This window comes from Gymnogyps californianus, chromosome 7 (assembly GCF_018139145.2).
Source record: "Gymnogyps californianus isolate 813 chromosome 7, ASM1813914v2, whole genome shotgun sequence".
Lineage (NCBI taxonomy): Eukaryota > Metazoa > Chordata > Aves > Accipitriformes > Cathartidae > Gymnogyps > Gymnogyps californianus.
The window spans coordinates 42,427,230-42,454,735 of record NC_059477.1 but is presented as its reverse complement, the minus strand read 5'-3'; the positions used below and the strand labels follow the sequence as shown (position 1 = coordinate 42,454,735).

At 38.2% G+C, this 27,506-nt stretch overlaps 1 protein-coding gene across 1 annotated transcript in view; it reads left to right on the top strand.

The window, feature by feature from the left end:
* The first annotated feature begins 1,966 nt into the window (after window positions 1-1,966).
* Window positions 1,967-27,506, top strand: part of NEB (nebulin) — a 136,205-nt gene continuing 110,665 nt past the window's right edge. Inside the window, 26 exon segments of the mRNA XM_050900496.1 lie at window positions 1,967-2,008; window positions 2,723-2,825; window positions 3,379-3,444; window positions 7,998-8,042; window positions 11,474-11,677; window positions 12,633-12,740; window positions 14,191-14,295; window positions 14,605-14,709; window positions 14,812-14,916; window positions 15,670-15,774; window positions 17,582-17,686; window positions 17,880-17,987; window positions 18,753-18,869; window positions 19,539-19,640; window positions 19,723-19,830; window positions 19,925-20,029; window positions 20,714-20,812; window positions 21,270-21,374; window positions 21,472-21,579; window positions 22,271-22,582; window positions 22,714-22,920; window positions 23,594-23,698; window positions 24,067-24,174; window positions 25,003-25,314; window positions 26,544-26,750; window positions 26,990-27,094. Coding sequence (XP_050756453.1) covers window positions 3,412-3,444; window positions 7,998-8,042; window positions 11,474-11,677; window positions 12,633-12,740; window positions 14,191-14,295; window positions 14,605-14,709; window positions 14,812-14,916; window positions 15,670-15,774; window positions 17,582-17,686; window positions 17,880-17,987; window positions 18,753-18,869; window positions 19,539-19,640; window positions 19,723-19,830; window positions 19,925-20,029; window positions 20,714-20,812; window positions 21,270-21,374; window positions 21,472-21,579; window positions 22,271-22,582; window positions 22,714-22,920; window positions 23,594-23,698; window positions 24,067-24,174; window positions 25,003-25,314; window positions 26,544-26,750; window positions 26,990-27,094 — 3,123 coding nt within the window. The 5' untranslated portion in view covers window positions 1,967-2,008; window positions 2,723-2,825; window positions 3,379-3,411.

Sequence of the window (27,506 nt, the reverse complement as noted above, 5' to 3'; positions counted from 1 at the left end):
ATTTCCAGCCCTGAATTGCCTGCTGCTAAAGATCTGCCACGTTTCACACGAAAGACAGCTGCATTTCAGTAGCAGAAAAAAGTGGTGTTTGCAACCTGCATGTAATTTTGGCCTTGTTTCGTGTCTTTCTAAATAAGATATATTGAACAGCACTGTAAGAGAATCTGAAGGTGATTTTCTAGTAACCTAGAAGTTGCAGAGTATATCGCTAAGGGAGAGACTGTTTGCAGGAACTTGCAAGACAACTGCAGAGAAAATTGCATCCCATTTGAAAATGCTTGCTGATTTTGTCAGAATAACCATCAGGACAGAGGAATACAAGCTTCCGTTGATCTAGTAAACCTGATTTAAATCAGGTGATTGGAATGAGGCACAATAATATCCAATATTGTAGCAGTGACTATGGGGGAATGCTGTTTACAGGGAGAGCAATGTAAAGTACAACTGTTAAGTCTGAAAAAGAGACCATGAACCCAGACTTGCTGAAAAGAACCAAGAAGGGGGATGGTGAGTCACCAGCCATGGCGCTAATTTTGGCATCAACGGAGATTTGAGCTGGAAATGACAATGATGAATTACATGTTTAATAAAAAAAAATTGGCCCTTCACTACATAAAGGTTTGTCATCACTTACATAGATGTCACATTATGCATCCAATCAACTGAAAAGCAGTACTTTGGAGAAAAATGACTCTGAGTTATTTCTGGAATGCACACACACAGGATCTGGATTGGAGAGCAAAAGCTTAAGCTGACGTTGCTCTCGTGAGACTCCATCAACATGCTATATTAATTTCTGGACATCTTCAAAAGATGTTAAGAAACTGAAGGACTTTCAAATAAACAGAAATAAGATTAAAAGGGGAAGGATTGCCTAGTAAAGCAAAATGCTAAGTAATTGAAAGCATATAGCTTGCCTAAAGGAGAAAGGGAAGGACCTACAGCTCTGTGCAGAGTATAAAATACTTGGCAGTAGTGAATGAGATATGATATTTCATCTGGATATAAATATTAACTTCTGGAAAGAGTTAAGGAACAAGAAGATGTCTCTCAAGGGCTCCTGACAATCATTTATTGAATTATGTGATATAGTATATTAAAAGAGATCATTGTTGGTATTGGCTTGTAAATGCACCTCCTTGAAGAACTAAAGCAATCCTATTATGTGAGTCAACTAGATGACCTAAGAGGTCAGTTCTGTTACCGTCACCATGATTCTACTCCGTACATCATACAATTCTTGACCTTCCAAAATACTTTGTGCATTAGAATTGCTCCCCTGTCGCTTAATCTGTTTACCATGTATTCTTAGTCTTTCTTCACCAGGCTTATTGGCTGTTAATCGGGTTCCTTGCACGTTTTTCCTTGCAAGTAGTCAGTTCCTGGGTCCATGTGTTCAGCTATGTAACATTTCATAAGAAGTGATAAAACTATTGACATGTGATTTGCATCAAGTTAAGCTGATAAAGCACTTCAGGTATACTTAAGGGATGAAATTAAAGACAGACTTATACCAAAAATTTAGTTCGAAGTCCAGACTCCTCTCTCCTTTCTCTGAAGTTCAGAGATTCTTGAATTCAGATAGTTTTGACTCAGGTACAATATAGGAATGAAATTGTCTCTGTCAATTCAAATTCATTATTATTATCAACTCTGAAAGAAGAAAATGTGCATGTTTTTTCCATTTGAGCGCTCCCTGGGATCTGCCTAGGGATCCATTTCAGCAGAGACCCGGTGAAGTTCAGTCAAGCGCTGGTGTGTTTTGGGTTTCCTCGGGAGCACAGAAGTGCCCAGCTCCCTTTTCCTTCATGTTGCTGAGAACAGGTGGCCTCCTCCGGGGTCACCAAGTATATTTAGGGCTGAAACTCGAGCGGGCTGGAGCCAGATTGGCTGTGCTAGACACATGTGTCATTAGGAGCCGATGCCCCAGGCTCGCTCTCGCCCAGTGCTGCTCAGGAGGGAAGACTGGAGAGGCTTTGCTCCCAAGGATATTTACTAGATGTTGCTGGTAAGAACATTTTAATCACATTTGACTTCTTTTCCTTAGAATCGGATCTTGAGCTGTTTCCTGATTCTGTAGTTTTTTGGGAGTAGTTGTCGTGCCTTGCCCATGGAAGTCAGATTTTCTGTCTGGCTGACTAGTTGCAACTTGCAGTAAGAGGAAAGGACCTGGAACAGTGTTTTGGAAGTGTAAAAGTGAAGGTTATAATAGTGACAGTTTGTATAGATTGTATCCTTGTATGCAATCCCTACTTCTTGGGTCTGTTCATAAACTTTGGCCTACTTTTTCACATGACATGCCGCTTATTAATTGAGTTATTCTTAATTTATTTTAATAGTTAACATTCTGGTTTTTGGGGGGTTTTTTTGGTAGTTTTTCTCAACGCATTGGAACTAAAAAGGGACAGTACTCTATGTTCCTATATTTAACCTGCATTACTAGACTTCACTTGCCTCAGAAGGAATTGCAGTTTAGCCAGCTAAACAAAACCACCCCGTCATTTGGTAGTATTAGCTTACACGGCAAATATCTTTGGACTCAGGAACAGCTGTTCCAAAGCCTCATCCCCTACCAACATTAGAAACAGGGCTGTAGTCTCCGGTGGAAAATTGTAGCTTTGCCTCACAGCAAAATCATTGTGTTAATTAATTCGTTTAAAGGTTTTGACAGTAATCTGTACTTTGTAATTCAGCCAACTGTATGGATTTTCATATTTTCCAGGTCTGAAGAAACAGAGAGAAAAAAGCCACAAGTGCTAAAAAAACCCCCAGAGCATCTATATAGGCTAATGCTGGGAAGACAGAAATTGCCTCATTAACCTAAGGTCACTTAAAAAACCATATTTACAGTCTTTTTCTACATTATGCTTTTACTTACGAATGAATATAGTAGAATATACAAATAAAGCTCCCATTCAAACAGGAGCTTGAATAATGTAATGAAATAGTACAGAATAGTCACAGAGAAAAGAAAAATTCTTCAAATAATTTTGTTGTAATGAAAAAAAATCAAATCATACTTCAAGAAATCTTTCTCTGATTTTTTTTTTTTTTGTGTTTTATTTTCATTGAATTCCAGTATTGGTGTTACAGCTATTAGAATAAAGTATTTATCCAAAATTATAATTTATATCAGTATGTTTGAAACTTAATGCAATGCTTTCCCATAATAGTCAGAAACAAAGTAATGCCAGATCCCAACTGTAGTTCTCTCTGTTGTTCAAGTTCTTTCACTAATTAGCCAACAACATTGTAATAATCTGACTAGTTACTAACCGTGACCCAGGCGCTTTATGAACTTGACTAGTAGCTTTTCATAGTACTTTCAGTCTGGGGCTAATACTGTATATCCACACTTTTCATCTGCTGCGTGACCAGTGAGTGGGGGAGAGACAGAAGAATACCCTCAAAATGGAGGAAGAAGAATATGAGGAAGTTGTGGAGGTAAGAAGAAAATCTGAAAGCAGAAATATTTGTTTCCTGCCTTGCGAATGAATATATTAATCACTTTAATGAGACGTTGCTCATGAACATAGATGGTTACTTGCTGTTTGCCCTCTGAAGATTAGGGTATGGATACAAATCTATTAAATGGTTTGATCACTAAAAAACAACAACAACAAAAAAAGTCGCTCAGTGGAGCAAAATTTCTCTGGTTCCTGTGATAGTTTCTCTGTTTAAATAAGGATTGTAACCATCCCACACCCCCATCGCGAGGTTTTGTGGTTACTCTTCTGTGTAATTATAGATGCAGTGGGCCATCTCTTTTCCCTCCCGGCTTGCCCTCTGTCATCCAATCCATGCTAGAGAGGATGACTTTGGAAGCCACTTTCTAGCCTCGTCTCTGTGCCGACTGCAATGCAGAAATGCAGAAGTTTTGTGCCACCAAGGTGCCATTAACCAATTTAGCCTTAGAAGTTGCAGAGATGGAGCTAGATTTAAACCTGTAGATGTCCGTGGAGTTGCATCAAGGTTTAATTTGCCGATAGGTCATTTAAACTCACAGTTATATGCCTAATTATTTAGTCTCAGCAATTTGATTAAAAGAATCCCCAGGAACTGGGGAACCTACAGCTTACGATTATGAGTGAGTGCCATTGGAATAATGACTTTGCTATTGAAGCAGTATATGAGGTTAACAAACAGTGTGGTCTTACCTGTTGCATTATTACTATTCTGAAATGAAGTTATGTGTTATGAAATGCATAAGTGATTATAACAAATTGCTCAGTGTTTGAGGAAAGGAAGAAGACAGTACAAATGTAGACATCCCACAACTCTTCATCTCCACACTATATTCAATGGACTGTTGACTTCAGGCTGTGTTACAGCATTGAGCCCTGACTGCTGACTTCATAAATTTCAAATAGTGAATGACATAAAGTCAAATGGTTTGCCAGTTGAATTAGTTAAATGTGTTTTGGAAAATAAGCGTTACTGTTCATAAAGTCCATTTTAAAGACATTGTACCACCTAAAGACACCAGTCCTTCATTAAGTTTCCTATTACCATGTTGTAATTGCCTTTATGCTTCCTGAGCATTATGTGCTCTCTGTAACAAAATGCATATTTATGTGCTGCCGATGTTTATTTGTTGCTGCTGGAATTATGGTATGTTGGGCTTTTTGTCTACACAGCTCTGTTTCATTGTTTTTAATTTTCAACGACCGCCTTCCTGTAACCACATCCCTAGGACAGACCGAGATGGTGCTGCTTTAGTAGCTTCCCTCGAGATATTCATAGTGAGAAGTTAAATAAAACAGGAACAATAGCATCTGGTACAATTTTAAGGCAGCTTAAGCCTTTCCAGAGTTTTCTTAACTAGAATTCCACTTCTATATGAATCGCCTATTTTAAACCTATAAAAGTTCTATCAGAAATTCATCTTCTGAAAGGGTAGAAAATTATTACTGAATAATGAGTGGCTGTGAAAACGCTGAGGATTTTAAGATACTATTTTTTCTTTCTCTGGAGTTATTAGCCTGCACTGGACATTTTAGCCATTTGTGATGTGCAAAAAACCACAGTGAATGACACAAGCCTTTGCTGCTGAGTTACCTAAGGCTTTGTGGAAGGTGGGTAAAACCCGGTATGGGGCCAGTGAGCTGAAATTGCCTCAAAACAGCCCAATATGAGACAGCTTGAAAAGTATGGGCTAGTTACATGAACCGAACTTTGAAGGACAACTCTGCGAAAAGGGCTTAAATTTTAATGAGTTTTTTTAGGGCTTGATTCAAAGGGCTTTCTGTTCTCACAGTTTTGGCATGCGACCCCCAGCAGATCATAGCTGAGGAGATTTTTCAAAGATGAAAACCGCATTTTACATTTTTCTCCTTTATGGAAGCCAGCGGCAAGTTAAGCACTTTTCGAATAAAACAGCTGCTGTTCACTACAGCGGATGGAGCAACATCTTTAAATGTTTTTTTCTTCATTAGGAAGCGAGAGGAGATGGAGGGCGAAGCCTCGGGGCGGTGAAGCCTCGGCGCGGCCGCCTCCCCTCAGCGCGGCCGCCATCTGCCGCGGGGCGGCGCGGGGCTGTGGCGGGCTGCCGCGCTGGCGGGACGGCGCCATCGTGCGGCCGCCATTTGCTGTGGTGGCCGCGAGCGGCGCCTCAGAGAGAGCGGCGGCGGGCTCTGCCTTTGCGCAGCGGCTCTGGTCGGAGCCGACTCTGGCGGGGAAAGGCGAGGTGCTAGCGGGGCAGCGAAGCCCACAGGGCGCTGCAGGCAGGGACGTAGCCCTTGTTGCCTCTCCGGTGGGAGATGTGTTCTGGTCAGGTCACTCAGTTGCGCTGCAGGCTGCTGAAGGAAGAGGTGAGCAGGCTTTGCACCATCATGGGAGGTGAAGGAGAGGTTGACAGCACCTTCATGAAAAGCAAGAGGCAGAGGCACACATGGCAAGGAAGGAGTGCTAGCTGGAGACCCTGGTTACATGGGTGATGGAGGGTGGCCGTCAGGATGGAGAAGGCAGGAAGCTCATGGTTTCCGGCAACAGGAGAAAGGTTTGTGCTCCACCTGCAGATCTGCTGCTTCAGAGTAGATGTAGCACCCTGGGAACTTGTTTAGGTAGCCGGAGAAAGCCTCACAGGTACAGCCTGTGTGCTTATGGATGGCTTTAATCACGCCAGTATCTGCTGGAAGGGCCTATGGCTGGGCACAAGCAACCTAGGAGATTTCTGGAAAGTATTGAAGATAAATTTCTTGATGCAGTTGATTGATGAACTAACTAGGAGAGATGCTCTGCTGGACGTGCTGCTCACAAACAAGAAAGAACTGATGGAAGATGCGAAGGTCAAGGGCAGCCATGGCTGCAGTGACCACGAGACTGTGGAGTTGAAGGTTCAGAGAGGAGTGAGCAAGATAAACAAAATTACAATCCTGGACTTCAGAAGAGCCAATTTGGGCCTATTCAGGGACCTGCTTGGGAAGATCCCATGGGAAACAGCCCTGGAGGGCAAAGGGGCCCAGGGGAGCTGGGTGATCCTCAAGAACAATTTTCTCAGAGCACAAGAATGGTTCAGTCCAATGTGCAGAAGTCAAGCACAGCAGAAGGCTGGTATGGATGAACAGGGAGCTCCTGATTGAGCTCAAACACAAAAAAAGAAGTATACTGAAGGTGGAAGCAGGAGCAGGCCACTTGGGAGGAACATAAAGACATAAGACATTATAAACTCCATTCCTACATGCGTGGGCAAAGTTCATCTGGAGTTGAAGCCAGCAAGGGAAGTGAAAAACAACAAGAAAGGTTTCTGCAAGTGCCATCAGCAGCAAAAGGAAAGCTAAGAGAGTGTGAGACCATAGTTTAGTGGGCAGGGAAGCTAGTGACAAGGAACAGGCAAAATGCTGAGGTACTTGAAGCCTTTTTTGTCTCAGGTTTGATAGGGCTTGTCCTATGGTCTTCCACATCTCTGAGCTTCCTGGCAGAGATGTGGGAGTGAAGTAGTAGCCACAGCAGAGGAAGACAGAGTTAGGAATGACTTAACCCACTGGGATGTACATAGTTCCGTGGGACCTGAGGGGATGGATCCAGGGGTGCTGAGGGAATGGGCTGATGACATTGCAAGGCTGCTATCATCTTTGAAAGTTCATAGTGATGCAGGGATGTTCCTGATGACTGGAAAAAGACAGACGTCATACCCATCTTCGAGAAAGGCAAGAAGGAAGATCCAGGGAACCAGAGGCTGCTCAACCTCACTTCAGTCCTTGGGAAGGCTATGGAGCAAATCCTTTTGGAAGCTATTTCTAAACACATGAAAGACGTGAAGGTCATGGGGAGCAGTGAACATTGATTTATCAAGGGCAAATCATGGCTGACCAAACTCATTGCTTTTTATAATGAGTTCACCACTGCTATGGACAAGGGGAGACCAGCGAATGTTGCATACGATACCAGTGAATGTTGCATACCTTGACTACTTTAGGAAGGCCTCTGAAACAGTCTCCCATAGTCTTCTTATCACCAAATTTATGAGATGTGGGATGGATAAGTGGACAGTAAAGTAGGTGGAAAATTGACTGGGCTGCTGAACTCAGAATTGTGATCAGTAGTACGAAGTCTAGCTGGCAGCCAGTAATTATTGGTGTCCTTCAAGGATCTGTAGGTAGGAACAACTCTGAGGGCAGCCTTAGAAAGAGAAACCTACTACAGTCCTCTCAGCGTATTACAAAACACTTGGAAAATCCTGGTTTTTTGAATCCTGATTCTTTCTTTTAGTGTGGTCATCATTGTCTTCCCTCTTGTGGGTAAAATTAGATAAGGATCCTTCATTAATTACTTGGGAGGATGATTAATTGAGGAATGTATGGAAAAAATCCAATCATTAATGCAAAAAATGAACAGATGTTCAGAACTACCAAGGATGCAAATGTGTCTACCTAGGTACCTATGAAATACAGTCCTATTTCTCCAGAAGTGTGTTTTAAAAACAGCTTAACAGAAGCTACAATTTGCTATTCTGTATGATCTGGTCTAACAATGATTTTTTTCTCTTTTTTAAATAGTACTACATTGAAGAGACAATTATTGAGGAGGGTGAACCATATGAGGTAAAGGTCCCTGTCATGTTGCATGTGGTGTATATATGCATGTAATTAATGCATAATGCTAAATTAGTAGCCTTTTGTATTCCGAGGACTAATTTTTCATATTAAACACACAAATATCAGTGAACAGTTACTTCTTAATGCTTTATTTCCTCTGCAAGACCCTGTTGTGCAATGATCTAGAGGACTCCTAGCTTGTTCTGAGTATCCTATCTGCCACTCTGGTTTCCATTAGAAGGAGTTGTGGATGTGTCCATCAGAAAAGGACTGTGCTGATTTCTGTCCTGCCCTGTGTCTTGCTGCTAGTCTTCCCTTTGCTGCTGCCCAGCAGCTGTTTGCACAGGAGCTGACAAAATGAAGCAACAAGTTACAGTAATAATAAGAAACACAGGCAGGAAGATTACTTAGGTAACATATTGACAGAAATCCAATTATTAGTGCAAAATCCAATTATTAGTGTTAAAGATGAGCAGAATTATCGAGGATGTGAATGTGACTAGATATATACATATGAACAACAGGCACATACATGCATTATACTTAACCTTGTTATGAAGACAATTATAAAAAGATTCTGCTTGAAACCAGTTTACATGTGTCAGTTCAGTTCCTTTCACCTTGTGTAATCTCCCTGAAAAGTGGTGGTTTGCAGATTTTTTTCATGTCACTGGTAACAAATATTTGAGTCACCAAGGAGTTATTTCCATAATTTGAAATTCTATTTATAATATACATATAATCCAAATCTCTGCTATGTCTGTATGAAATATTCTTTATGGCATAGGCTTATGTGGGAACACAAGCTTAGTGTTTCACCTTGTGTGTTTCCTTCCAAACAAAGAATCTGTTCCCAAAGTCTTCCTATGTTTTTAATTTAATAAAATATGATTTGATGAATACTGTTTGAGCAAGTAATCTAGGACTACACTTTTGAAGGAAAACTGTCATCTTACTATTTTTAAAATGAATTCAACCACTGTGTTCTTCAAGTGTTCTAAAATCTGTAGCCAGACTGAATTTAAAGGGAGCAATAGCATGACTGATTATTTCTGTGTCTGATTTGCATCGGTTTTTGGAAACAGTATTGTGGAATGAAGAATTACGTATCAGCATGAATGTCTTTCTAGCTAATGTGATTAGACCTTTTCCCATCAGCTATAAATATAGAATCATAGAATCTTAGAATGGTTAGGGTTGGAAGGGACCTTAAAGATCACCCAGTTCCAGCCCCCCTGCCATGGAGAGGGACACCTTCCACTAGACCAGGTTGCTCAAAGCCCCATCCAGCCTGGCCTTGAACACCTCCAGGGATGGGGCGTCCACAACTTCTCTGGGCAGCCTGTTCCAGTGTCTCACCACCCTCACAGTAAATAATTTCTTCCTAATATCTAACCTAAATCTACCCCCTTTCAGTTTAAAACTGTTACCCCTTGTCCTATCACTATAGTCCTTGATAAAGAGTCCCTCCCCATCTTTGTTGTAGGCCCCCTTTAAGTACTAGAAGGCTGCTATAAGGTCTCTGCGGAGCCTTGTCTTCTCTAGGCTAAACAACCCTAACTCTCTCAGCCTGGCCTCATAGGAGAGCTACTCCAGCCCCCTGATCATCTTCGTGGCCCTCCCCTGGACCCGCTCGAGCAGGTCCATGTCTTTCTTACGCTGGGGGCCCCAGAGCTGAGCACAGTGCTCCAGGTGGGGTCTCATGAGAACGGAGTAGAGGGGGAGAATCTCCTCCCTCGACCTGCTGGTCATGCTTCTTTTGATGCATCCCAGGATACAATTGGCTTTCTGGGCTGCGAGTGGACATTGCCGGCTTCTATTCAGTTTTTCATCCACCAATACCCCAAAGTCCTTCTCCACATGGCTGCTCTCAATCCACTCATCGCCCAGCCTGTATCCATGTTTGGGATTGCCCCAACCCATGTGCAGGACCTTGCCCTTGGCCTTGTTGAACTTCATGAGGTTCGCACAGGCACACCTTGCTAGCCTGTCAGGGTCCCTCTGGATGGCATCCCTTCCCTCCAGTGTCTCAACCACACTACACAGCTTGGTGTCATCAGCAAACTTGCTGAGGGTGCACTTAATCCCGTTGTTCATATCGCCGACCAGGATGTTAAACAGCGCCGATCCCAGTACTGTATTTTTAGAATCAAGCCTCTCCCAAGTTTGAGAAATGTATTACAACTTTTTATAAAAGCATGTAGCTTCACTGTTTTGTTCTAAAGCTAACAGCCGGTAGTGCTGTTCACAGTGTTCACCTAGACAGCTTTCAAACTCTCCAGTGCTTTCAGTGCCAAATGCTTACGTATTTGAAAAGAGTTGTAAGAGAGAAACTTGTGGCGGTGCTGGAGTAACTAATAACATCTTGGGACAGCATTAATGAAATGCAATTAATGTTCCCATAGTAAACAAACCTTTTGTAATTTAATTTTTGTGTACTTCTCAGTTTAATGTTTAATGCTTGATATATTTTCTGGTCCGTCTCATACTAAGGCAAATAGCTATCAGAAATCTGAGCTTCATACATTCCCTTTTAAAGGCACTTTTTTTTTAAAGCTAATTCATATGAAATAAATCTTGATACTTTCTTATTTGGGTGATTTTGGAGCACATTTTAAAGTTGTAATAATTATTTTAAAATGCTTTTAATTAGAATCTTAGTATTAAAATTATTGCTTACAGCATGAATATGTTGATAAACAAGTGCATAAACGATTTAAATTAATTAAGGGGTTATTTCCAATGGATGCTTGCTTGCTTGATTATATAAGTGTCTCAACTATGTCTCTGCCATGATTGTGATATGGCTATGAGAAAATGTAGTTTAGTAGAAAAGGTGGATTCTACGTATTTGTTCAGTCAGCTGCTGCATCGTGTACTTACTACAAGATCCCAAAGACTTGGTCTTGTCTGTCTGCTGTGTCTGTTCCTTTCCTTTTGCAAGAAGACGATAATCTTTTTGAATGACTGTATGCATCTTTGACCTGCTTTCACAACTTTCAGTGACATCATTAGGAGCCCTGGCTGTGCAACGTGTGTCTTCAACACAACTTCAGCACTGAGAACATTTCTACACTTTGGTTTTTGTGGCTGGTGGTCCCACGTGAGAACTCCCCTGATGCCAGTGGAAGTTATGCATATAGAACAGAGGCAACAGGAGCCTCACTCTTCCAGCTCCTCTGGAGAATAATTACATGAGTTTGATACAGAAATCAGCCAGTCAGTTAATTCCTTGTGGGTTTTTTTAGGTTGGGTGATGTGTAGTAGGCATACTGGGTAATCCCAGTCGGAAGAGCGTCACTGATTTTCTGTCTTGCAGGTGGTCCCTGGATAAGAACTGGGCATCCTTTCACTAGATAGGGGAGGTGAAAAACGGTTATCGTAAAATGGTGATTTATAGTTATAAAGCAAGTAATTATTTTTTCCTTTATTCCCAGGTGGTCACTGAGGTCACTGAGACCGTTAGCACAGACTTCACAGGTCCTAAAACTACCACCTATACTGTTGAGCGTGAAAAACCTTCTGTTCAGGATGCAGCACCTCCAGTCAGAAAGAGGACAATACGGACAAAAGTGGACCCATCTAAGTTTTTGACACCTTATCTGCAACACAGTAATAAAATGAAGGACCTATTCAGTGAGGTAAATTGTGCCATGTCTTCTGTTTCTTGAGGAACACCAACTTTAAAAATATTTAATAGGTATTATTGCAAACCTTCATGCTACTATTTTGTCTCCTGTACTTCATTTCATGATGTGTATTAATGTTATTTGCCTGAAGTAGGAAGTTTCCTTCTTTGAATTAGCCCCTCTCTTGCCCATTTCCTGCTTAAGTGCATTAGGTAATCATGAGGCACAAAAAGTGGCTTGAGGCAGATGGCTGAAGATTATCAGAGATGTCAGTTAACAGGACTTCTGCACTACCTGACTTGGATATCCGAGTGAAGGAAGATAACAGGGACTAATGTCTATTGAATAGCAAACCTCAATATTTTTTATAATAGTGTGTTTCTCTGTCCCTCTATATATATCCAAGAAAAATCCTTGTGCACAGTATATAGGAAAAAGCACCAGCCTAAATTCCTGGTATGAGATACCAAAGTCCAGTAGACCAATACTGTACGATGTTGTGAAAAGTGGAAAATGACTGCTCTACACAGATGCAGATGGTATCAGATCCCTTTTCCTAAATTTTAATATATATTACCTACCAGCGTTCACTGTTTAAGGGTTATGTGAGATCCTAGGTCTAGGACTGCTACCCTCACCCACATATTTTCCTTATCTTTGGTCACTGAAACAAATAACTGTGAATTTATCAATATCAAGCTCCTAAGGAGAATATAATCAATTAGAGGTGATCTAAACCAGGCTGAAGTTGGACATGGATTTTTTCTATTGTGTCAGATGGAAGAAAGTCAGTTGGCTAAAATAAGCATAACTCTGCAAGTGTAATTGAGTAATGCTAGTTTGTATTACTGAACAATCTGCCCCAAATTCCTGTACTAACCCAATAAATAAATCAGTAATTGCTACATACATTTCTGCCAGAGCTTTAGGATATGTTTTAATTATATTTGTCATTATTTTGTTTCAGAACAAGTACAAAGAAAAATTTAGAAAAGAAAAAGGAAAGCCATATGCTTCAACAATTGATACCCCAGAAATTCGGAGAATCAAGAAAGTGCAAGACCAGCTCAGTGAGGTAGGTATCAATTGTCATAAGAAAAGTTATTTACTGAGTGGTAAAGAGGCAAACTGAGTCACAATTTGAAATGTTAGATAAGAAGTGATAATTTTTGATGATATTGTGATAAGGCAATCTGAACGTTTAGCAGAAACATTATCAGATTACAAGAGCGAGGAATACAGAATATATGACAATTTGAGTTCTGTGTTGTAGGTTGGAATTTAGGACTTTCAGGAGATGTGATCGTTCCTTTCTAGCTGAATAATAGCCCTGTTTCATTGTGCCTAAAGAGATTTGAAAATTTCTCATCAGAAGTTACAGGCACAGGCGATGATGGCGATGCCTATGTCATTGAATTTGAAGATTCCACACACTGTGTCCTGCAGTCATCATGAATGGTGTGCCTGGTGATTTTTTGTTGAGGTTAAGTTGTGCACTGGGTCAATAACCCTAGAATTTTGTTTTTAAAATGTGTTTAAACATTTTTGTTTTCATAAAGCCACTGAAAGTCAGTTTCCTAAAGAGATACTGGACAAACGATGCTTAGATTCTCCAAGTGTTGCAAAATGAACTTCTGTACATCTTGTTATTTATTATGGGATTTTCCAAGATGTGTTGTCCCCTCTGTGTGAATCCAACTCTTAGTGATCTGCCTTTGAAAGCTAGCCCAAGTGCAATTGCCCCACTGATGCAGTGCCTTTAGTTCTGGAAGCTAGCTCATCCTCCCCTCTTTCTTTTCAGCAGCTCTAGTCTACCTTTCAAGAATACACCTCGCAGTTTGGGAAACTGAAATCCACCTACAAAGGCTTCTTAATTCTTTGGACAGTAAATAGGGAAAGTTGAGTCCGTAGGAATGGGAACCCCTAAAGCTGAGAGGGTAGTCACCTAACCTAACCAGTGTTCAGGAGAAAAGTGTTCATTAAATTCTGCTCCACTCCTGACTTAGGATATATTGAGGAATGTGATGCAGCAATCCGTGCACTAATGCTAACTGAGCTTGCTGTCAAGCTGGGAGTGGTATAACCGCATTAGGATGATTTTGTGCCCAAGCTGCTGGTTTGCCATGGTAATGTGGCTATATTGTTTTTGGCACTACAGCTAGTGTTTACGTGGTAATGGGCTGTGAAATTGAGATATACTGCATAGCATGGGGATCTCTCTATCTCACTATACAGGGTGAAAGTACTCTTAGAAGAACTCTGTGATTACAGAAGGGCACTGCCTCTAACTTGGATTCACATCTCTTGAAGCTGTCTCAAAGCTGCATTTTTTTCTCAGTTAATTTACAAAATCCATTCATTTCCATAGGCTTCATTACTAAGGAACAACTAGTCCTAAATGCTTTACTGAATTCAGGTTTGGGGTGTTTACAGTATTAAGTGTCAAAATGTCAATATTCTGCTTTTTAAAAAAACTGTCAGTTTTTGCTGTAAGAATAAATGCGTTTTGTTGTGCGTTGATCTAGGTTAAATACCGCATGGCTGGTGAAGTTGCTAGAACTATTTGCCACGTTGATGAAAAGGCCAAGGATATAGAACATGCAAAGAAAGTGTCACAGCAAGTGAGCAAGGTGAGCGAGTTCTGGCTTTCTGGAAGGGTTGTGAACGTTCGTGGATCATGAGGTTACTGATATGAATAAAGTTTTGAGCTCAGGGCTCTAAAGCAATGTTTATAGAACAGTTTAGAAACACAGGGAGAGATAGCAGAGAAGTTGATAAGGCAAATATAAATATCCTCTTAAATGTTTCCAGTTGATGTCTTCAAATGTCACCGGTTTGAGACTTTCACTTTGAAAAAATCTTTAGAGCCGGTAGTTTATTCACAAAAATAAATATTTTTCTAATGATAAAGTAACCAACGTGCTGATCTTTCTTTCCAGGTATTATATAAACAGAACTGGGAGGAGAATAAGGACAAGTACCTGCTTCCCCCTGATGCTCCAGAGCTTGTGAATGCAATAAAAAACACAGCAATGTTCAGTAAGGTAAGAAAAAGAAATCATAGGTCTAGGCAGCTGAAGTGCAAGAAGCGTTCCAAGTCAGAGATTAATTCATCATGAGTATTCTGGCATTTTTCTGTTTTTTAGAAACTCTATACTGAAGACTGGGAAGGAGACAAAACATTGTTTTATCCATACAATGACAGTCCAGAGCTCAGAAGGGTGGCACAGGCTCAAAAGGCTCTGAGTGATGTACGTATCAAAGCCTGATTGACAGCTGGGTCACTGTTACAGTGTATCTTGATAGACTTCGCGGTGGACTTTGGCTAGATACAAAAACTTCATAATGGAACACAAAATAAAAATGCAGAGGTGTGCACTGATAGTTAGCTCTGATAGTAATGCTATTTCAATAGAAGAATATGTGCTCTATATTAGAGTATAAATCTGTTGGCAATTTGATGCCGGATTATGAATGAATGAAATAATTAATTTATTAAAGATCTTCTGAGGTAATCAGTAAGAAGACCTCAAGTATCTCTCAAAATGTGTGGAGAAACTCTCAGGGTTGGCTGTAAGCCCAGTTCACTGTTATGGGTCTACAAATCTGTCTCTCTAAAACAGTGATAAGAAAAGCCAGGCATTCATGAGGCTGTGCTATTTGCTGATACTTAGATACATAGAACTCTTCAACTGAGGATTTCAGGTCTCACTTAAAGATTTCAGTGGATTTTGCAGATGTCCAGGAGTTCACTAGTCCATGTTTATCAGGAGCAGCACAGTAATATACTTGAAAACTGTCCCAGGGAACTGATTCTTTTTCATTGTCTCTTATCAAGAGACTTCTCAGTAGTCCTCCAGCATACATTGACTGAAAGAGTTTATGCTGCAGTAGCTGTGGACAGAACTACTTTCGTTAATGGTGGTGTTAGCAGAGTTGAGAGTAAATGTTCTCATGCTTAAGTTGGTAGTTACTGTAAATGTTTACTTCTTTCATATTTTCAGATTGTCTACAAAAAAGGGCATGATGAGCGAAAAACTAAATATACTTCTCTGCCAGATCCACCTGATGTGGAACAAGCCAAGAAGGTGACAAGGCAGCTGAGTGATGTGAGTAGAATGCTACGCTCTTCTTTCTGTAGAAACCTCACTTCTGGAGTTAGGGAGACAAAAAGGTACCTAAAGAAAGGGAAAGCAAAAGAAAAGACCAGAGCTCATATGAAGACCCCTTTGGTTTTCAGTGGTAGAATTCAGTTCCTTTCTTCCTTAAGTGTCTCAGAGAAAATCCTGCCCAGTCTCAGGTGAAAGGTGAAACTTTATTCTTGTCAGTGAATTTAGTTTTCACAAAACATTTTGCTTCTACCATACACACATTACTTCCTATTCTCCCTGTTTTTTTTTGTCTCCTGCTTTACACTTTCTGTGTTTACAGAAGAAAATAACAAACAACATCCATTTTGCTGTTCTCTTAAATGGAAACAATGACATGTAAATATTTATCTGGTTTTGGAGTTACTTGCTTACAAGGAATAACCCCATTTTGCTGAAAAGTTGCTGAGGTCGACTGCGCAGAATACATTCTAAATGTTCATTTCAGTGTCAAACCATTGTACACGTACATATCCCAAGCATTCTTAAGTTCATGGATACCAATCAGTGGAAATGTCTGGCAACTTAGATAACTGTCTCCTGATTTGCACACCAAATTAACAAGTAACATTCAGCATTAACTTCCATAACTGTGTGGCGTGATTAACAAAGACTGTGGCACCGGTCCTTGTCAACAAATTTTAGGTATATGTGTAATAAAACACAGCTGAGGAATGCAGGAGGTAAAGTGAAATGCAGGAAGAGCAATTTTTGCTGAAGAAACTGGAACTAAGTTGCATAATCATGTAAGACAGACGTAGGATTTTAACTCAGTTCAGAATTTAGCTATTAAGAAGAGGACATGCATGATTTTATTGCTGTGTATTGAAAATTATCTGCTGTTTAAGATTAGAGTTACCGTATTCACTTGTGGTTGCAAAACCACTAAGAAAATATTGTCATGAACCCATTTGGAAGGTGAAAAAAGGTAATATTTCATTTAGAGAAAATTTCTTTAATCTTATTCTTCCATAGCTTAAAAGCTAAAATGTCATCTGGAAAATTTTTAGAAATGTAAAAAGCAAGATCTGTATCATAATTCTTTGAAATGAATAAAATAGTAAGTTATATAGGTATCTCCAAAGCAATAACATGTAGAATTTTTTGAGGTTATTTTTGGCATATATGTTCTTTATCAATGTGGTAACAATTAAAAAGGCATTGGAGAAGTTGTATTTTTTGTGATAAGCAATGCAACTGTGACTGAAAATGCATTTGGAACACTGAGTCAAAACTCGGGAAGATGTTTTGTTATTAGACAGACAGGAACTGTCTGTTTAAACAGTTGATACTTGATTTCCATGTGCTTAAATATAGTCTAGTAGAAATCACATATACCAGGCAATCCATACATTAAAAGGGTTTACCTATAACAAGTTTCAGCAGCAATAGCAATAAATTCTGGCTTAACCAATGGGCAATACTGTGTCCCAATATTGTGTGACCAGTGAGAAAACAGAACCAAAGGAATATGTTAATGATGTCTCATAGGAAGATTTTCTTATTAATAACTGTCTTCTAGAAGAGATGACATTTCACCTATTTTTCCTTTTTTTGGTCAGGGAAGGTGCTGAGAGAAATAACTGAATACTGAAGTGGTTTGGCCAAATCATATTTAAGGTGTTTTTGACAATAACTGATAAAGTGTTTATTAGGCAGATGTAAAATGTGAAACAACTTTAAAAAGAAGACTTTTAAAAACGAATCTGTCAAGTGAAAATTGAGCTGTATCTTGGGGATTAAATTTTATTTTTTTATTTCGTTATAGGTTATTTACCATAAGGACTATAAAAACAATATCAAAGGCAAGTGGAGTCAAACTCCATGCTATGATGTTGCAATTGCGAAAATGAATGCAGAAAATATAAGTATGGTAAGTGAATTCTTCAGAAAATCTTGAAATGAACAGCTTTATCCTCTGTTTATGTTAACGTGGAAAATACTGATTAATTTTGCCTGCTCCATTTGTGCTATTTCTCTTTTCCTACGTAAGCTACTTTGTGGATGTCTGATTTATAATGTAAGTGCATTTGATACTTTATTCTGTTTGTCTCTGTTCCTAACAGAAAAAATACCAGGAAGACTTTGAAAACGTGAAAGACCAAATCTATTTTATGCAGACTGAAACTCCAGAATATGAAGCTAATAAGCGAGTTTCAAATAATGTCAGTAAGGTATGTTATGTGTGTTCCCATTTGTTTAGCTTGAGTATAGTTCTGAAGTCAGGCCAGTTTGTGCTGAAACTGTTTTGTCAAGTGTCAAAAATATTTTCTTATATGCAAAAGATACATTCTTGTGTCCTTTCCACTGGGAAGCTTGTAACAACTCCTAGCCATGCTTATGATCTTCCACAATAGTACCCATGAAGTAGAATTTTCTTTCAGTGAAGTAGAATTTGCTTCATTGTTTGTTCTGATTATGTTATGTGCCTGATTTTTAGTTGGAACAAATCAATACTGTTAACCAAGACCAACTTAAGCTAGCTGAATTTGGCTCAGTATTTTCATATTTATTCATCCTTGCTCAGTGTAGCTCAGTGGCGTTGTGCTGGCCCATCTTTTGTTCAAAATACAGAATTTGTTTGGCTTCTGCATTTTCAGCAATAGCATATGCATCAGCAAAGACAATCTTTTGTCATTAATTGTAAGAATGTGACTATTCTGAGTTGTCAACTGACATTTGAAAAATTACAATGTTTGGAGAGGGGCTTAGAGGTGGGGACATCTACTAAATAGCTCTCACTTATCTTGTGACCCTGCCTACAACTCGTCATCCGTACACTCCTGTGATCTGAGTGCCTTTCATGGTCCTTTGCCATCATGAATCATAAGTTAAAAACCAGGAAATTTTCTTGAAAAGTCCAAGACGATATAGGTTAGTGAGCGTTTGGCTTTTAATACTGATTTTTAAAACCTCACCCTTTTTTTTTTTTTTTAAAGGTAAAATACAGAGCAGACTATGAAAAGAACAAAGCTATTGCAGATTATAATGTGCTTCCTGCTACAGAGAACCCATTGCTGAGGCAATTAAAAGCTGCAGGAGACGTGCTGAGCGATGTAAGTATTATCAAAGTACAGCTGGAAGATTTTCAGTCATGTACAATAAACCAAACTCATCATTTCTTCACAAGGCTTCTCCTTTAGATCTCTTAGTATTTTTAGTTTTATAGACCGATATTTGTCATGAGATACCACCAACCAGAACAGTATAGATAAGGAGTCATTTCTCCACAGCAGAGTGTAACAATAGCTGTGGCATGAGGATAGCTAAGTACCGTATAGTTCATTTAGGTCCCTGTGGAAAATGGATCACAAGATGACAGTTCTTCCCTTACTGTTTTAAGGAACTCCAACTGATGCCGATAATGATAGAATATGTGGTATTTTTGCATATTCATATATATTGTATTCTGGTTGCTCACTGTAATGGCTTTCTTGATTTCTCTCTTGCTGTTTTCATCTGTATGGAAAGAGGTTGCATATTTCTCAGTGTCAGAAGTTCAAAAACCATTAGTCAGACCTTTCTGTCTTCCCTTACAAACCTAATAGTCACTAAAAAAAGTTTTTTTAAAAAGTCATTGGGAAAAAAGTGCCATCTGTTTTTCAGTCTTCTGGGAAAGCTTTTCTTTGCAATCATTTCACAGTTTTACTCTTGTCATTTTTAATGTGTTGTGAGTGAGTTGCAGTGAAATCTACTGCATTATCTGACATTATTTTCTTTTGCAGAAATTATACAAAGAAGCCTATGAAAAATCAAAAGGAACCAGCATGAATTACTGTGACACACCGAAGTTCCAGACTGATACTGTTCTGAAGAATTTTAGTGATGTATGCATTTGATTTATGTTATGTTGTTCAGTACTGACACTGTTGATTACTTTTGTTTATCAACTTGTGATTATTTTTCCAGGTAAAATATAAAGATGCATATCAAAAGAATATTTTAGGACACTATGTGGGCAGCTTTGAGGACCCACATCATACACACTGCATGAAAGTCGAAGCTATGAAGAGTGATGTAAGTGTGGCAATCATTCTGTTTTCACCATCATACCTTCATTTCAGAGAAAGCTCAATTATGGTTTCTTACAGAATGTTGATTTTATTCCTAGAAAAATTACAAAGCAGATTATGAGGAGGAAAAGACAAAATGCTACTTCCCTCAGACCATAACTCAAGAGTATGAAGCTATTAAGAAGTTAGAGCAGTGTAAAGATGTAAGTACAGGACGGTAGTGGTTATCAAGTAGCCGACTACATGCAGAGTAGCTGCTTCTGAGGCATGTAGAAATTTACAGTGATTCCTGTTAACGTCAATGATTTTGAATTTGGCCTTATTAGCATACATGACTTTAAAAAAACATATTCATCTGTATTTTAGAGCCTTTTGTGACATCTAGTGATCAAGACAGATATAGCACAATCTTTTTTGTAACAAGTAAAAACATAAAATTAGAGGAATAGTACCAAAATGAAGAATGAACCTCAAGCGTTTACCTGCTTAAGCCAACATATTTTTACATTAATAGTTTTAAAGTACTTTAGTTACTTTATTAGTACTAATTTTTTTACTTTATCAATACTTGGAAAATACTTTAAATATATATGTGTATATAATATACTAAAATGTATATACTATAATGTGTATAATATAATGTATCCTACACATTATAATATTTATATACCTATTCAAAATATTTTACATTAATACTTTAAAAATACTTTAAAAAATTTATTTATTCTCTGATTATGTTAAAAAGTAACATGAGAACCATTGTGCATGACTGTGCTTATCTGCATGCATGCCATAACTGCTAACTATTCCAAGTAATGCTACATTGCTATGTCTTACAGTTTTGCTTATATGCATTTTCTGCAAATATATTTATTATCTTCCTTCAGCACACCTACAAAAAGCATCCTGATCAAACCAAATTTACTCAAGTGACTGACTCTCCGGTACAGAAGCAAGCAGAGATCAATAGCAAACAGCTGAGTGATGTAAGTAAACTGAGAAAACATGTTGCTACGCTCTGACATTATCACTTTCTGCTCTGTGGCCACCTTCACTTTATCATCCAGTTTTAAGAGAACTCCTGAAATGAATGTGTAGGTGAATGTGTGTACATATACACACACACAAGCACAAAAACATTTGCGTGTATTCGCAGTTCTGTTCCAGCGGAAGATCACCAAATCAATTGGCTGTTCATGTCAATTTTTAGTGCGTATGTTTGTAATTTTGTTTATGTATGTCCATCGTTCTTAATGTATTCTTAGCACCAGTTAAATCAATGGGGTTTATACCATTCACTTGGCAAGGACTAGGATTTTATCTCTGTCTTTGTGAGTGAGGTGACGTTAGATCTTTAAGTTGTGTCACTCAGCATTATTAAGTGTTTACAATCTATAAACATTGGGCTGTTTGTTAAATTTCTTTCTTTATTTTTCTTTGCAGATAATGTATAAATCCAAAGGTGAAGAAATTATTCACAAGTACCACCTCCCTCCAGATGTGCCCCAGTTTATACAGGCTAAAGTTAATGCCTACAATATTAGTGATGTAAGTATATTTTGAATTCAGAGCTCTTGATTCAACTTAGAATATGAAGTTTCTGTTACCTAGAAACTGTTCATTCAAAATTCACCTTTTCTTCTAGAACTATTACAAAACAGGATTGGAAGAATTAAAATCAAGGGGATATGATCTAAAAAGTGATGCTATTCCTATCCGAGCTGCCAAGGCCGCTAGGCAGGCTGCCAGTGATGTAAGTACATCCTTCCTAAAGGAACTGTTTAATTCAAAAGAATTTACTTAAACAATGTTTGCAATTATGTTTATTAAGGATGTCTGAAGGATAACTTCTTTATTGCCTTTTTTGAGCATGTTATTGGATGTATTTAACACAGTTATATTTTTATTGGTGTATCATTGCTTGACTAATGTATTTGTATAATTAATTACATTTAGAAAAAGCTGTTTCATTATGTAAGTCTGTGTGAATAAGTAGGCTATCTTGCATTCCAGTATGGTTAAGGAAAATCATGAGGAGTAGGTCAGTAGTGACAGCTCCATGAGCAATGGACCCCTGAATTCTCTTTGTCCTTAATTATAGGCCTGATCATAAATGAGATGAAAGGACATCACTGGGACATCACTGGGTTTTGAGTAGATTCTTGGGGATGGCCTCGCAGAAGTCCCTTAGTATTTTAAAACTCCTCTCCCTCTTATGATCAGTGCAAGTGAGATAATGCTACTTTGAAAGCTAACTAACTGATTTGTGTAGCAGTGAATTGTAAGGAGATATGTGTCTGGTTTTATTAAGATGTATGGTCACTGACTTAAATGTGAGGGATACTCTTTGTAGAAAACAAAGGGTAGCCTTTGCTTTTAATTTACTTATTGCTAAGTTACTACACTTAAGATGATATTCTCCGTGTTCTATTCTATTCTAACAGGTTAACTATAAAAAAGCCTATGAACTTGCCAAGGGTAAACTCGTTGGCTTCAAGAGCCTGCAAGATGATCCCAAACTCGTTCATTATATGAAAGTAGCCAAGATGCAGTCTGAGCGAGAGTACAAGAAAGATTATGAGAAAACAAAAACTAGGTACAACATTCCACTGGATATGGTCAATGTTGTCGGTGCCAAGAAGGCTCAAGAGATTGCCAGCAATACTAATTACAAGAACCTCCTACACCACTATACTTATTTACCAGATGCAATGAATGTGGAGCTGACCAAAAATATGATGGAGATTCAGAGTGATGTAAGTAAAACCTCATGTGAACAGAATTTTTTGAGATGCCTCAAGCAAAAACTGTGAAGACTCAGGAGAGATCCCTGAATTGTTCTTTCTAATTCCTAGCTTTTAAAACATTGTTTTCACTCCTTTATTAGAATGCATACAAAGCAGATTATAATAACTGGATGAAAGGCATTGGCTGGATCCCCATTGGCTCACTAGAAGTAGAAAAAGTTAAAAAAGCTGGAGATGCCTTGAATGAAAAGAAATATCGTCAGCATCCAGGCACCATTAAATTTACAAGTGTGGCAGACTCTCCGGTAATGCTCCAAGCCAAACAGAATTCAGTTCAACTCAATGATGTAAGTAGAGAAAGAAATGGGTGTTATAGTGAAGTAGAGATGTAGCTACTGAAGAGTTGAGCATTGTCTTTAAAATTTTTTAAAGTACTGTTAGCCTGAAAGTGTTTCTCTGTGTTGTCATTGTTCTGTGCTCTGATTTTGCCTGAGTAATTTCCTGGTGTATGTCTGCAAATCTCTGTGGAAATCATGTGGCTCTTTCAGTTCACATCAACTGATTCTGTCCATTTATATTTTAAGTATATTTGAAAAACATTTGATTTAAGAAATGTTAAATTTTCAAGTTGTTTATTCATGTTTTACCACCTACAGTAATGAATGAATTACAGAATGTTTGATGAATCACAATATGTCCATCATTATAAACCAGCAAGCTTTGTTTTATGTTACACTCTCCTACCATCCCTTATTATCCCACTTTTTCAGAAATGGGGTTTTATGTCCATTAAAGGGCTTAATTTTACAGAGTAAAGACTGCATAGAGCTTTTACGGTGCGTTCCTTCTATCAATAAGATCAACAATTCTGTATGAAAAGTGCAGCCTAAATCTTTATGAGATAGGTGGCAATGTATGTTTATTTGCAAAATCAAACATAAACCCTCAGTTAATTTACAGTGAGCTGGGGCTAGCTATACAAGGAAAGAAGGATTTATTTCTGTATCATATATTTTACAGAAACTATACAGATCTTCTGGAGAGGAAGTTAAACATAAATATACTCTTACCCCGGATGTCCCACAGTTTATCCAGGCTAGATACAATGCAGCTAACATCAGTGATGTAAGTGACTTCTTTACAACATGTTTTACACATTGTTAATTAATTTTTGAGTAATATGTTACAGATACACTCAAATTGCAGATTCCTTTCACTGTTATGCAGTACTGTATAATCAGCTTGTGTCACTGTCATTTTTCATTGTTGGTGTCATTTGAATTTCCAACCAGATACCATTTAATCATGTAATAATTTAATTAATTTAATTAATAGATGAATCTGTTCTCATAAATGATGCCTGATAGTTGTGTATGATCCCCACTGCATCTGCCTCTAAAGAATTGCCTGGAGTGGCTTAGGAGTAGCTTTGACTTGCATATAGTTCATGTGAGTACTAGGTTCTCTAGAATAATGTGGATTTTCTTTTTTAGGCATATTATAAACAAGGCTACCATGATCTAATAGCTAAAGGGAACAATGTGTCGCTTGATGCTATTCCAATTACTCTAGCCAAGGCTTCAAGAAACATTGCTAGTGATGTAAGTATCTATTCCAGGTATACTTTTCTCAGGCATTTAGCAAAAAAGTTGTCCATTACAGGCCGTATGGTAGACCTCGTATGTTGCACAATCTCACTAGAGTCAGTATTATGAGAAAAAGATTCTTAGTCTTTCCCAAAGACTTACTTTGTGTAGAACTTACTTTATGCTCATCTTGTTTGCTTTAGATAGGCAAATGCTATTGCACTGTGTTTCTTAACCCACTTTTCACAGGAGAAATGAAAACAGTAGTTCTTGCAATCATTCTGTGACAAATTTCCAGAAAATACACTACATTAGCACCTGTTTACAGACCACAAGACAGTATGTGCTAAGGGTGCTTTTGGTTATACAGTGGAGTATGGCTTATACATGAATCAGAAGGCCTCATAGTGCAAATTGTATAAAGTGGGATATGTTTCAGTGTTTTCATATAACTAGCAGAAGCTGTCCAGTCATATTCCATTTGTTTGCTATTGCTTTCGAATGACTGAGAAGGATTGTCTCAATTATTCTGATATTTTTCATATACCTTTCTGCACAGGAATGCTTAGGAAATGTTTTCCCTTCCTGACAAGAAAAGCTAATGTTGATAAATCTTATTGTGGTGTGTGTAACCTGTTGTGTGCAGGCTTAGATGGTGGAGCAAAAAAGCTAATGTAGGTACGGTTGCTGGGTGTGCCATTTAGGAGAATTTATCTTTCTGAACTTCTTGCAGCTTCTTTTTCCAATGGAAGTCCTGAGAGCTTTTCTTTTCTTTTCTTTTGCATTAGTGTGGACATCAATAGCCATGTCACAGTACATTTGATCTCTTTCCTCTGTTTCTAGTATAAATATAAAGAAGCATATGAAAAGGCTAAAGGAAAACAGGTTGGTTTCAGAAGCCTGCAAGATGACCCTAAGCTTGTCCACTACATGAATGTAGCAAAGATTCAGTCTGAGCGTGAGTACAAGAAAGACTATGAGAAGACCAAGGCTAACTATCATACACCTCCTGACATGTACAGTATCCAGGCTGCTAAACAGTCTCAGGATGTAGCTTCTAATGCCCACTACAAAAATCTGATCCATCACTACACTTATCTGCCAGATGCCATGGATGTTGAGCTTGCAAAGAACATGATGCAAATTCAGAGTGATGTAAGTATTTCAATGATTGCAATTTCATGGCTGTTTTCCTGCACACTGTGAAAAATAAAATGCGAGTTTATATTCAATGAAAATTGCCGTTACTGTATGGGAATGGTCTGTTTTTCTTATGTCTTGGGGAAGATCGTTAGAAGTTTTATCAGCTGGTGGTGGCATTTAGAAATACCAAATTCCAGGGGAGTTCTACTCAACAGGATTTTGATGTTGGCATATCAGTGGAGAGCAGACTTCTGGAATATTGAATTCAAGTGAACTTTTTTTTTCACATTTCCTCAGAAAACTTTATTTTGCAACCAACATAATTTTGTTTTATTCTTTAAGACTTCTTTTAAGTTGTCTTGCTTTGTCTTCACATGAGATAGATGTGATAGTGTAGCTGGACTATTATTAACTATTTAGGATGAAGGAGTGGACAAAATGTAACTATTGATGTTATTAGAAATACATTCTGGAGATCTCTGGCGTAGGAGATCTCTCCTAGGACCTTCTCGATCCTTCTTGCAGATAAAGAGTTTCAAATGGTTGACTGGGCATACATGGTTGCATTCTGCACCTCTTTGTATACTGTGGAATTTGTCTCTGTATGGATCCCTATGGAGGACCACTCATTTTAGAGTTAGAACATGGAAGGGTCTTAAAAAAGAGTGTCCACAGTATCCTTGCATTCAGACTGTGCGTTAACCCTGTCTGAATGTTTATACAGGCTAACCTTCTGCATATTTTGTAGCCAGGATAAATTTTTCACTTGCAGTCTGTGAATTCTGCATATTTTACTGTAGGAGGAACTATAGGAAGAAAACCACAAATTGAGCCTCTGCTCTGCGGACCTTTGTGTAAGGCCAAATCTCATAGAGTCTGCTGAAACACAGAAAAAATTAAACCATGTTAAGTGGTCACCATATTGTTGTTTAGAAGTTATTAAGAATTGATGGTTGGTGAAATTTTTCACATGGGTAAAAGAAAAGGAAGGTTAGTAAATACTGAAGGGATGTTACAGTTTATAAGAAATGAATCATGAATCAAAAATACAATAGCTCGTTTTCTTCCTTATGAAATCACAGAGAAGCATGAAAAAAATCTGTTGTTCCCTTCAAGAATTTATAAATATTTCCTGCTAATGTAAAACACACTAGCTAGACTATGTGATTATTGTTTTAAACAGAATTATTACAATAAAATCTTGGGAAAATCTTGGTCCATGTTGGCTTTCTCTCCTTCAGAATGCATACAAACAAGAGTATAACAGCTGGTTCAAGGGTATTGGATGGAGTCCTCTCGGTTCTCTGGATGTTGAAAAAGCTAAAAAGGCTGGAGATGCATTAAATGAAAAGAAATACCGTCAGCACCCAGACACCATCAAATTTACAAGTATACCAGATTCAATACCAATGGTTTTAGCTCAGCACAACACCAAGCAACTGAGTGATGTAAGAAATTTTTCATTATTAATGCAATATAGTGATTTTATTTTTTTACCATATTTATGATTTATATGTTACTGTCTGATATTCCATCTAAAAAAACCTTTAAATTTTAAAAACTGTAAAAATAGTGAAATTGCAATTTGTTGTTAAGAATTAAGCATTGTTGCATTGTCGCTATTTGTTAACACTAATATTACCTATCTTGTACTTGTCAACAAGTATTTGTTTATTTTTCCTTGCAGGTAACATATAAGCAAGAGGGTGAAAAAGTAAAACACAAATACACCCTGGATCCCGATGTTCCTCAGTTCATTCAAGCCAGGGTCAACGCCTTCAATTTGAGTGATGTGAGCATATAACCAATAGTTTGTTCAATAATATATTTATTTGTCATTTACTTAATAGAAAAAATAACTTTTATTTATTCATGCTATGATATTGAATGCAGAAATGCACAAGCTCCAAAAACAGCTAAACTTTTACTTGTAGAAGTCAATGAGTTTTGTGCTTGTTAAACAAATTTTTAAAGTGTCTGAGCACTCATGAACATAAACACATTTCAGTGCTTTATTGCCAAACTACTTGGATAGACTGAAAACCACCATGGCTTATTATTCAGATTCCTATAGGTTTGGAGACTTATGTCATCTACTTTTATATAAAACACATTGTATAGGCAAGCAGTACAAGTTCTCTGTACGTTGCTTCCTGCTACTGGGCTTTCAAAGGAAATTAACTCATCCAATGGAAAGATAGTAA